Below are 12,113 nucleotides of genomic sequence, written 5' to 3'. Positions count from 1 at the left end.
CAGATGGGAAGAGGGCGGGTAGTGGAGCACCTATAGGGGGACACATCTCAAAGAACCTCAGTTACTGCACAGAGTGAGTAACCTTCTCTTCTTCTTTGAGTAATGCCCCTATGAGTGCTCCACTTGTAGGTGACTAGAAAGCAGTGCCCCTAATTGGAAGACTGGGGCTTTGGAGTGACATTTACTGTCAATGATAGAACAGCATGTCCGAGATTAAACTTGATAAGTTTATGGAGGAGATGGTATGATGGGATAACATGTTTTTGGCAATTAATTGATCTTCAACTATTCATGGTAAATAGGCACAATGGCCTGTGATGGGATGTTGGATAGGGTGGGATATGAGTTACTACAGAGAATTCTTTCCTGGCAATATAAGTAGGGGCATTGCCAGCAGATGGATCGTTCCCCTCTATTCGACACTGGTGAGGCCTCATCTGGAGTACTGTGTCCAGTTTTGGGCCCCACACTACAAGAAGGATGTGGATAAATTGGAAAGCGTCCAGCGGAGGGGAACAAAAATGATTAGGGGACTGGAACACATGATTTATGAGGAGAGGCTGAGGGAACTGGGATTGTTTCGTCTACGGAAGAGAAGAATGAGGGGGGATTTGATAGCTACTTTCAACTACCTGAAAGGGGGTTCCAAAGAGGATGGCTCTAGACTGTTCTCAGTGGTAGCAGATGACAGAACAAGGAGTAATGGTCTCAAGTTGCAGTGCAGGAGATTTAGGTTGGATATTAGGAAAAACTTTTTCACTAGGAGGGTGATGAAACACTGGAATGCGTTACCTAGGGAGGTGGTGGAATCTCCTTCCTTAGAAGTTTTTAAGGTCAGGCTTGACAAAGCCCTGGCTGGGATGATTTAATTGGGGATTGGTCCTGCTTTGAGCAGGGGGTTGGACTAGATGACCTCCTGAGGTCCCTTCCAACCCTGATATTCTATGTTTCTATGATTGGAAAAAGTCAAATATAGTGCCCATCTTTAAAAAAGGGAAGAAGGAAAACCCAGGGAACTACAGTCCCCAAGGCTAATGTAGTGCCCATCTTTAAAAAAGGGAAGAAGGATGATCCTGGGAACTGCAGGCCAGTCAACCTCACCTCAGTCCCTGGAAAAATCATGGAGCAGGTCCTCAAGGAAACCATTTTGAAGGAACTGGAGGAGAGGAAAGTGATCAGGAACAGTCAGCATGGATTCACCAAGGGCAAGTCATGCCTGACTAATCTAATTGCCTTCTATGATGAGATAACTGGTTCTGTGGATGAAGGGAAAGCAGTGGACGTGTTGTTCCTTGACTTTAGCAAAGCTTTTGACACCGTCTCCCACAGTATTCTTGCCAGCAAGTTAAAGAAGTATGGGCTGGATGAATGGACTATAAGGTGCATAGAAAGCTGGCTAGATTGTCGGGCTCAACGGGTAGTGATCAATGGCTCCATGTCTAGTTGGCAGCCGGTATCAAGTGGAGTGCCCCAAGGGTTGGTCCTGGGGCCGGTTTTGTTCAATATCTTCATAAATGATCTGGAGGATGGTGTGGATTGCACCCTCAGCAAGTTTGCAGATGACACTAAACTGGGAGGAGAGGTAGATATGCTGGAGGGTAGGGATAGGATACAGAGGGACCTAGACAAATTGGAGGATTGGGCCAAAAGAAATCTGATGAGGTTCAACAAGGACAAGTGCAGAGTCCTGCACTTAGGACGGAAGAATCCAATGCACCACTACAGACTAGGGACCGAATGGCTTGGCAGCAGTTCTGCAGAAAAGGACCTAGGGGTTACAGTGGACGAGAAGCTGGATATGAGCCAACAGTGTGCCCTTGTTGCCAAGAAGGCCAATCGCATTTTGGGATGTATAAGTAGGGGCATTGCCAGCAGATCGAGGGCATTGCCAACAGTAGGAAAAGTAGGGGCAGGTATCTGGCTGGTGAATCTTGCCCACATGCTCAGGGTTCAGCTGACTGCCATATTTGGGGTCGGGAAGGAATTTTCCTCCAGGGCAGATTGGAAGAGGCCCCGGGGGTTTTTCGCCTTCCTCTGTAGCATGGGGCACGGGTCACTTGTTGGAAGGTTCTCTGCGCCTTGAAGTTTTTAAACCATGATTTGAGGACTTCAATAGCTCAGACATAGGTGAGAGGTTTATTGCAGGTGAGAGGTTTATTGTGGGTGGGTGAGATTCTGTGCCCTGCGTTGTGCGGGAGGTTGGACTAGATGATCATAATGGTCCCTTCTGACCTTAATATCTATGAGTCTATGAGGAGAGTGTCCACGGTGGCATAATGTGTACTAGCGTAGTGACGGGCAAAAAATGTCTGTTGATGTCCATGTGGTCACTTTGCAAATTTTAGCAATAGAGACATTATTGAGAAATGCTATCAAGGTGGATAATGAATGTGTGGAATGTGCTCTGACTGTGGTAGGAGGTTGTCTATTGTGGAGTTCGTAAGATAAATGTATACCCTGCCAAATCCACTTTAAAAGGTGTTGTTTAGGTATGGCTGTGTTTCTAGATCTTTTGGTGGTGGTGTGACAGATTTCTGTTACCAACCTGCCTGAGGCATCAGGTGATCAGGCTGAGGCCGCAGGATTGTTTGGGAGGAGATGATGGAACACACCAAGTGTCTAAGTTATGAAGCTTTATTAAGAAAATAATAAAATAACAGCAGAGAGTGATGGGTGCTCCCCACATAACTCAGAGTAAGGAAGAAAGTGTTAGTGCCCCTAGCCCTAACCCACTTTCATACTCACACCCACAGTAGCCGAGGCTGGCCAGGCCTGGATGTAACAGAAGAAGAAGAGGGGGAGGGGTGCACGGGAGTTCTGTTGTCATCCAGGGTCCGCTGCCAAACTCCAATTTGCTTTAGCTCACGGGAGGGTTTTAAACCTTAGGGTTCTTTGTGGGCATCACGGTCTGGGACTTCTGCCCCCCCATGCTCTTTGTACTGGTCTGTGCCGGCCTTTTGTGGCTTCTTTGGTTTTCCCCAAACATTCTGGCTTTAGGGATGCTACATCAGTTGTTTTCCCCCTCGTTGGCCTTCACTGTCTCACTCGGTTTTGCAGCTGCTGCAGGTTTATGCAGTTGAATCTTCTTTTTTTGCGGCTGGTCTGAGTTGGAATCCAGGTCCGTTCCGTCTTTCTTGGCAGGCCACCGAGTGTCAGTTGTGTGCTGTGGCCTTGAGCTGGAGCCAGCTTCTTATCTTCGGACCGAGCTAGCTGAAGTGTTGAGTTAACCCATTCTCTGCTCTCTTTCTCCTTCACCCTTTGGCCTCTTGCAGCCTGCAAAAGAATCTTCCACTCCCCACGCACACCTTTCACCCTTCCCAGAATACTTTGCAATGCCTACAACAGCATTAGCAACATACAGTGCTGATCTGCCTTCCCAGGGAACCCTCTGATTGGTGGGGACATGGGGGTGTGACAGTGGAGAGGAATAACTGATGATTTTCAGAAAGGTTTAGTCCTGTCCAGGTAAAACGCTAATGCTTGTCTCACATTCAGGGTGTGTAGAGCTGCCTCTTGCTGGTTAATGTGAGGCTTTGGGAAGAATCAAGGAAGGTGTACTGTTTGGTTGAGATGGAAAGGTGTGGGCATAGTGTAACTTTATCCTTGTAGAAGGGTATGTATAGTGGATATGCCATAAGGACCGCAATTTCACCAACTTGTCGGGCAGAAGTGATGGCAACAAGGAAGGCCATTTTCATTATAGATGCATGTAAGAACAGGTTGCCGTTGGTCAAACAGGGGTCTAGTCAGAGGAAGTAGGATGAGGATGAGGTCCCAGGCAGGGTTTGGGTCTCATACGTGGGGATAAAGATTTTGGAGACCCTTTGGAAAGCGTTTTTTGAGCAGATGTGTGAAGACAGAATGACTGTCTATGTGGCAGTGAAAAGTAGTTATTACTATCAAGTGTACACAAATGGAGCTGATAGATAACCCTGATTGTTTAAGGTGTAGCATATATAGCCCAGAATAAGTGGTAGCAGAGCATGTGCTGCATCGACTTGGAAGGGGGTGCACCAGCATTGAAATCTAGTCCATTTGTAAGTGTGTCTAGTCATTTCAGACCTACTATTCAAAAATATCTGTTTGACTGTGTCTGAACAGGTTATTTCTGAATCCCAGAACCACAGATGAGCCAGGCTTTGAGATGGAGCATCTGTGGATTGGGATGGAAGATGCATCCTGAGAAAGAGAGATCAGTTGGTATACCATCATGTGGAGGAGGTAAGTATACCAGAATTGTCATGGCCATGTTGGAGTTATAAGCATGACATGAGCTTGGCCCTCCTGTATCTTGCAAAGTACTCAGAATAGGAGAGGAAGGAGGAGAGGCATAAAGAAGTGGTGCATCCCACATTATGAGGAATGCGTCTCCCATAGATCAGTGTCCCGGTCCCACTCTGAAACAGAATTGAGGGCAGCAGACATTGTGCTGTGTGCCAAAGAGGTCTATGGTGGGGTATTCCTATCAGTTAAAGATGTGCTGAAGTGCTCGCATGTCCAGTGGCCACCTGTTTTCATGGGAGAACCTCATGCTCAATCTGTCTGCAGTGGTGTTCTGGTGTCCAGAGAGGTACACTGTTGAAATGGTGATGATGTGTTTGATACACCTGTTCCATAGTTTGAATGCCTCCAAACATGAAGAGTGGGACCTCACTCCGCCCTGCCTGTTGATGTAATACATTCAGGCAAGACTGTCCATCATGACTCTGATGGTAGTGTTTGAGCAGAGAGAGGAAATGTCAGCAGGCATTGCGTAATTCTAGGAGATTGATGTGTAGGGCAGATTCAGTTAACAACCATCAGCCCGGCACTATGTGATCATGGAGATGCGCTCCCCAACTGATTAGAGAGGCATTGGTTGTTAGGATCATGATCAGTGTTGGTTGGAGGAAAGGAACTCTGACACAGATGTTGTTGGGCTGTGTCCACCAAAGCAGTGAGTACTTGACTCTCATCAGCATGGATAAGAGCTTGTGGAGGCTGTGTTTGTGGGGGAGATATACTGTACAGAGCCATGCCTGAAGATATCACATGTGTAGTCTTGCATGTATGACCACGAAACTGGCTGCTGCCATGTGGCTTAAAAGTTGGAGGCATGTTCTGGCAGAGATCTGGGGGCAGACTTGTATGTTGGATACCAGGTGTATTATAGCCAAGAATCTGTGAGGTGGTAGGAAGGCTCTGGCTTGTATGGCATCCAACTGTGCACTGATGAATTCTTGTTGTTGTACCAGCATTAAAAGTGGATTTTTCTCGGTTCACAAGGAGGCCTAGCTTTGTGAACAGATCTATTGTTATGTGGACAGCTCGGAGAACATCAGTCTCGGATGGGGCCTTGAGGAGACAGTCGTTCAAGTATGGAAAGATGAGAACTCCTTGTTTCCTTAGGTAGGCAGCAACTACACCTCAAGGATCTTGCAGAGCACCTGAGATGCCATGGACAGTCCAAAAGGCAGTACCTTATACTGGTAGTGGTTGTCACCCATGATGAATCAGAGAAATCGCCTGTGGGCAGGGTGTATTGTAATATGAAAGGATGCATCTTGGAGGTCAAGGGCCGAAAATCAGTCCCCTCTTCCAGTGCTGGGATAATACTGGAGAGGGTAACCATCTTGAAGTGTTGCAGTTTGACAAACTTCTTTAGATTGCAAAGGTCCAGGATTGGTGGCCAGCTGCCAGATTTCTTCTGGATCCGGAAACAGTGGTAGCAGAAACCCTGTCCCATGTGCTGAGAAGGAACCAGTTCTATGGCTCCCAGTTGCTCAAGATGGTTTATTTCTCCCTATAGAATGGAATCATGAAAGGGGTCAGTGAAGAGGGACATGGAGAGGGGGTCACAGGGCAGGATGGATAGGAAGGGGTGGAGTATCCTTCCCTGATTATCTCTAGAACCCACCTGTCTAAGGTGATTAGTCTCCAAGATGGGAAAAACAGAGCTAGTCAGTCGCCAAATGGTTGGACTGTCAAAGATGGTGGGAATGACTGAAATAAGGGGAGGCTTCTTGGGTCCTTGATCACTCCTTCAAAATTGTTACTTCATTGAGGGGTGAGAGAGGTAGCCCCTCGAGGAGTGGGCTGTCTACGTTTGGTAGCTGGCCTTTGTCTTGGGCACTGACTGTCATAGAGTTATTGAGGGATGTACTGCTGTGGTCAGGATTGTGGGGGGAGATGATATTTACCCAGGCATCTCTTCAGCACAGGTGGGTAAATGCCAAGAGATTGGAATGTAGAGAATCGTCTACTGTGGTTTGCACTTCTTTAGGAAAATCTCTTTAGGAAAATGATGCTTGCCTCATGACCACAGCAGTCGTGATGGACTGGGCAGCAATGTCTGCAGAGTCTAACAAGGCTTATAGGCCTATTCGGACTTGAAGGTGTCCTTCCTATATAAAAGACTGGAATTGCTTTTTCTTAGCCTTCGGCAGGTCATGGCAGAATTCCTCCAGTTTAGAGTAATTTAAGTAATTACACTTGGCCATGAGAGCTTTGTAGTTGGAGATTCTAAATTGGAGCATTGCTGATGAATATGCTGTGTGTCCAAATAAGTCTAGGTGTTTCCAATCTGTTTGGATGACTAGCACAGGATTGGTATGGATGGCATCTCTCTTGTACTGCATTGGCCACCAAAGAATTTGGGCTGGAGTGCAAGAATAGGTTTCAGAGTAACAGCCGTGTTAGTCTGTATTCGCAAAAAGAAAAGGAGTACTTGTGGCACCTTAGAGACTAACCAATTTATTTGAGCATAAGCTTTCGTGAGCTACAGCTCACTTCATCGGATGCATACTGTGGAAAATACAGAAGATCTTTTTATACACACAAACCATAAAAAAATGGGTGTTTATCACTATAAAAGGTTTTCTCTCCCCCCACCCCACTCTCCTGCTGGTTAAAGCTTATCTAAAGTGATCACTCTCCTTACAATGTGTATGATAATCAAGGTGGGCCATTTCCAGCACAAATCCAGGGTTTAACAAGAACGTCTTGGGGGGGGGGGTAGGAAAAAACAAGGGGAAATAGGTTACCTTGCATAATGACTTAGCCACTCCCAGTCTCTATTCAAGCCTAAGTTAATTGTATCCAATTTGCAAATGAATTCCAATTCAACAGTCTCTCGCTGGAGTCTGGTTTTGAAGTTTTTTTGTTGTAATATCGCAACTTTCATGTCTGTAATCGCGTGACCAGAGAGATTGAAGTGTTCTCCAACTGGTTTATGAATGTTATAATTCTTGACATCTGATTTGTGTCCATTTATTCTTTTACGTAGAGACTGTCCAGTTTGACCAATGTATATGGCAGAGCAATGCCCCTCTGTTGAATTGGAATTCATTTGCAAATTGGATACAATTAACTTAGGCTTGAATAGAGACTGGGAGTGGCTAAGTCATTATGCAAGGTAACCTATTTCCCCTTGTTTTTTCCTACCCCCCCCCAGATGTTCTTGTTAAACCCTGGATTTGTGCTGGAAATGGCCCACCTTGATTATCATACACATTGTAAGGAGAGTGATCACTTTAGATAAGCTATTACCAGCAGGAGAGTGGGGTGGGGGGAGCGAAAACCTTTTGTAGTGGTAAACACCCATTTTTTCATGCTTTGTGTGTATAAAAACATCTTCTGTACTTTCCACAGTATGCATCCGATGAAGTGAGCTGTAGCTCACGAAAGCTTATGCTCAAATAAATTGGTTAGTCTCTAAGGTGCCACAAGTACTCCTTTTCTTAGTGCAAGAATAGAAATTCCACATCCTTCGCCGGAACATAATATTTTTTGTCACTGTGTTTTCAGGTCAGAGAGATGGATGCTGGGGTCTGCCACAGCAGCTTCATAGGGCTGAAAACAGCCTCCTTGATCAGTAGTATGGAGCCATCCAGGCCATGTGAAAATTTAACGGCTGGAAACCCTCTTGGCTATTCTCTCTCGACATATGCATTGCAATCTGTTTGGTGCATGAGTGTTTAGCATGGGCTAATTGAGACAGGCTAAGTGCAGGGGACTGGACTAGATGACCTATCGAGGTTCCGTCCTGTCCTGTGATGACAGTCATGGTTGGAGCCACATGTTTGTGCAAAACAAATTGGTAGAATATGGGCACCCTATGAAATGCTATTTTTGGGGAGAGCTTTATTTTGGGAACACATTGCTCAACTGATCCCAAAGTTAGATCACTAACCCTATCCCATGCCACATAAGGCAGCGCTCATTTCAACACAATATGAGTAAGCATGCAGATTTCAGGGCACTTAGAAGCTTTGTCCTTTAAACAGGACGTACTAGACAACCTCAAACACAGCAGAACTGGTGCACCACTATAATACTTATTTAATGCCTAGCACATGGGGTCCAACCTAGCTGAGGCATTTAAGTGTTACTGTAATAAAGATGTTAACCTAAAATACTAATAATTTCTTGTTGGTTCACGCACAGATCCAGCATCAAATCCATGTGTGTGAATCTGTGCAGGAGACTTAAGGAGAGTGAAGACCCCAAATTATTACAAATTATTACTGATAAACAATTATTACAAAATATGTATAAATCTGTTTAAAGGGGTGAAAAATAAGATTGCTCTTTGCTCAAAGGTTCTATACACTTTATAAAGAGATTTTTTGTTTGAAATATCTTTCAACTTTAAAAGAAACATAAGATTTATATTTCAATAGAGATGTGCTCAGATCAAAACCTAAAGGAAAAATTGTATTGTAAATACTGTAAGACTACGAAACACACCTGCTTAGTGAGCTGCTCCTCGCAAAGTTTGTAAAGAACGAAGAATTTTTGAGCTAAGACCACATTATCAATAAACCCACAGCTTGCAAGCTTAACTCTCATAATTATCTGAAATATAACATAGCATTAAGAATTCGATTAATTTTTCTGAAATTTTTGGAAGGAAAGGAAAAAAAGGAAAATGGGCTAATTTTTTTTAAATATGCACATATTTTTTAAAAATGTATCTCAATAAACTTAAAATATTTTGTTTCTCTTTAGCTAAGTAATTCATTTTACCTGTCTATCTGGAACCATCATGGACACAGTTCTAAATTGAATTTTTAGATTTTCTGGTAGCTCCTGACGGCCGGCATACCCAGGATTCTATACATGAAACATATATTGTACAATATTCTTACTTACAGTAGTCTACAATAAATTTTTTTAGTGTTCAGACCAGTTACTTAAAGAATGTTAATGATGACTTAAATATTTAAGACCTGATTCTGATCCAGATTACTGTAGATTATGGTGAGATCAGAATCAGTTGTTAGTTTATTGTTTAATTATTAAATATCATGAAAGAAATTTTGACCAACAGCTACAATTGTAAAAGCATTGCTATAGTTATGGTTGAAAATGCATTTTCATTATAAACCAGTTTTCAAATGCGTACGATTTTATGGAATAAAATATCTATTGGGCCAAACTTTTTCTTCATTTGCCTTACTCCAGAATATTTTAGTTAAGTTTAATAAAAACCTATCCAATATTTGAGTTCTATAAATTTGCAAAGGTGCTTTTTTCCTAATGTAAGAAAATATTCATTTTTTCCATTTAGATAATTGAAGAATGGATATTTAAGTTGCCAAAAACACAAATGCCTTTACTTGTTTGGAGAAATTTAATTTTCAAAAAGAGAATTTGAAAGCATGAGAAATTTACATGTTGTATTTATTTTCCTGCTGTTCAGAAGGTACAGTACTATATTGTGGCGCTCCAAATATATGCAATAAAGCAACTTTTGAATTACTAGACATTAATCTAAATTCAGGCTGTCAAACGATTAAAAAATAATCAAAATTAATCACGAGATTAAAAAAATAGTCATGATTAATTGTCATTTTAATTGCACTGTTAAACAATACTAGAATACCAATTTAAATTTACTCTAAATATTTTGGATCTTTTTCTACATTTTCAACTATGTTGTTTTCAATTGCAACACAGAATACAAAGTATACAGTGCTCACTTTATATTATTATTTTTTATTACAAATATTTGCACAGTAAAAAAGATAAAAATATAGTATTTTTCAATTCACCTCGTACAAGTACTGTATTGCAATCTCTTTATCATTAAAGTGCAATTTACAAATGTAGAATTATGTTTTTAGGGCTGTCAATTGCATTTAATGCAAGCGATTAACACAAAACAAACTAATGGTTTTTTAAACTATCATCAATCATACACCTCTGTTTTCACCCTCTTCACTTACTGTACTTCATCGCTTGGTGGATACTGGCACAGTTTTATTATGTTCTCATGGTTTGGAGTGATTAAATATCAGAAAAAGTTAATGGAGCAAAGCAGCAAAAGTTCAGGTCTTTTGAATGGGAAGTTTAGTTTAAAAAAACTTCCAGATGGTTCTCTGGATAAAAAGATGGTTATCTGTAGTTTTTGCGAGGCTGAGTTCCAATACCATTGAAATACTTCAAGTCTGCAGTACCACCTATGCGCTAAACATGCTTTTGCCTCTAGTTCTTCTGCTTCGGATAACCCACTGACAGCAAATGAATCTCACCAGCTGCAACAGAGTACACTTAGAGTTTCAGGATCATTACAAGCTCATGGATCCAACTAAGTGCAACAGCTTAACCAATGCTATTAGAAAGCGGATAGCTATGGACTGCAGACCACTCAACATTGTAAACACAGAGGGCTAAGGGATGTTATTCAAACTGCACCTGCCAGTTAGTCATACACCTTGTGCTCCCAAGGAACCATTACATCAGAAATACATGACCTATATCACAACATGATTACGAAGTTGGAGCTTCTGAAAAATGCACTAGTGGTTGCTTTGACTGGTGATCACTGGACGTCCTTGAGCAATGACAGCTATCTTGGAGTCATGGTACACCTGACTGATGCTGCATGGAAACTGCAGTCATTTGCTTTAACAGTAACTCATAAAACTGCAATTAATCACAACTTTTAAAAATCTAATTAACTTGTTTTGCATTAATCGCTTGCATTTACTGTGATTAATTGACAGCCCTAATATAAATAAATATACTGAGCTTATCTCAGTCTGATCTCATATAATACTGCTATGGAAAACCTAAGAGTGCCTGTACCCTGCTTAAATAAGCTGAAGCATCAGAAGTAGGGCTGTCAAGTGATTAAAAAATACAAAGCGTACAGTGCTCACTTTATATTTATTTTTTTTATAAATATTTACACTTTAAAAAGAAAAATAGTATTTTTCAATTCACTTAATACAAGTACTGTAGTGCAATCTCTTTATCATAAAAACAGCAAGGAGTCCTTGTGTCATAAAAGTTGAACTTACAAATGTAGAATTATGTACAAAAAATAACTGCATTCAAAAATAAAACAATGTAAAACTTTAGAGCCTACAGACCACTCAGTCCTACATCTTGTTCAGCCAATTGCTCAGACAAACAAGTTTGTTTCCATTGCTAGAGATAATGCTGCCCACTTCTTGTTTATAATGTCATCTGAAAGTGAGAACAGGCATTTGCATGGCACTGTTATAGCTGGCGTTGCAAGATATTTATGTGCCAGATGCACTAAAGATTCAGGTGCCCCTTCATGCTTTGGCCACCATTCCAGAGGACATGTGTTCATGCTGATGATGGGTTCTACTTGATAATGATCAAAATCAGTGCAGACCAACTCATGTTCATTTTCATCATCTGAGTCAGATGCCATCACCAGAAGGTTGATTTTCTTTTTTGGTGGTTCAGGTTCTGTAGTTTCTGCATCGTAGCATTGCTCTTTTAAGACTTCTGAAAGCATGCTCCACACCCCGGCCCAATCAGGTTTTGGAAGGCACTTCAGATTCTTAAATCTTGGGTGGAGTGCTGTAGCTATCTTTAGAAATCTCACATTGGTACCTTCTTTGCGTTTTGTCAAATCTGCAGTAAAAGTGTTCTTAAAATGAACAACACATGCTGGGTCGTCATTCAAGACTGCTATAACGTGAAATACATGGCAGAATGCAGGTAAAACACAGAGCAGGAGACATACAGTTCTCCCCAAAGGAGTCACAAATTTAATTAATATATTATTTTTTTAATGGGCGTCATCAGCATGGAAGCATGTCCTCTGGAATGGTGGCCAAAGCATGAAGGGGCATATGAATGTTTAGCATGTC

At 42.0% G+C, this 12,113-nt stretch overlaps 1 protein-coding gene across 1 annotated transcript in view; it reads right to left on the bottom strand.

Annotated features, from left to right (window-relative positions):
* Window positions 1-12,113, bottom strand: part of DNAH8 (dynein axonemal heavy chain 8) — a 577,557-nt gene that overhangs the window by 199,570 nt on the left and 365,874 nt on the right. Inside the window, exons 45-46 of the mRNA XM_074949111.1 lie at window positions 9,007-9,093; window positions 8,728-8,835 (exon numbers count right to left, since the gene is read on the bottom strand). Coding sequence (XP_074805212.1) covers window positions 8,728-8,835; window positions 9,007-9,093 — 195 coding nt within the window. The remainder of the gene's footprint in view (window positions 1-8,727; window positions 8,836-9,006; window positions 9,094-12,113) is intronic.

The sequence above is a fragment of the Natator depressus genome, chromosome 3 (genome assembly GCF_965152275.1).
Source record: "Natator depressus isolate rNatDep1 chromosome 3, rNatDep2.hap1, whole genome shotgun sequence".
Lineage (NCBI taxonomy): Eukaryota > Metazoa > Chordata > Testudines > Cheloniidae > Natator > Natator depressus.
The sequence above is the reverse complement of the archived record's forward strand: the minus strand, read 5'-3'. Positions and strand labels throughout refer to the sequence as shown.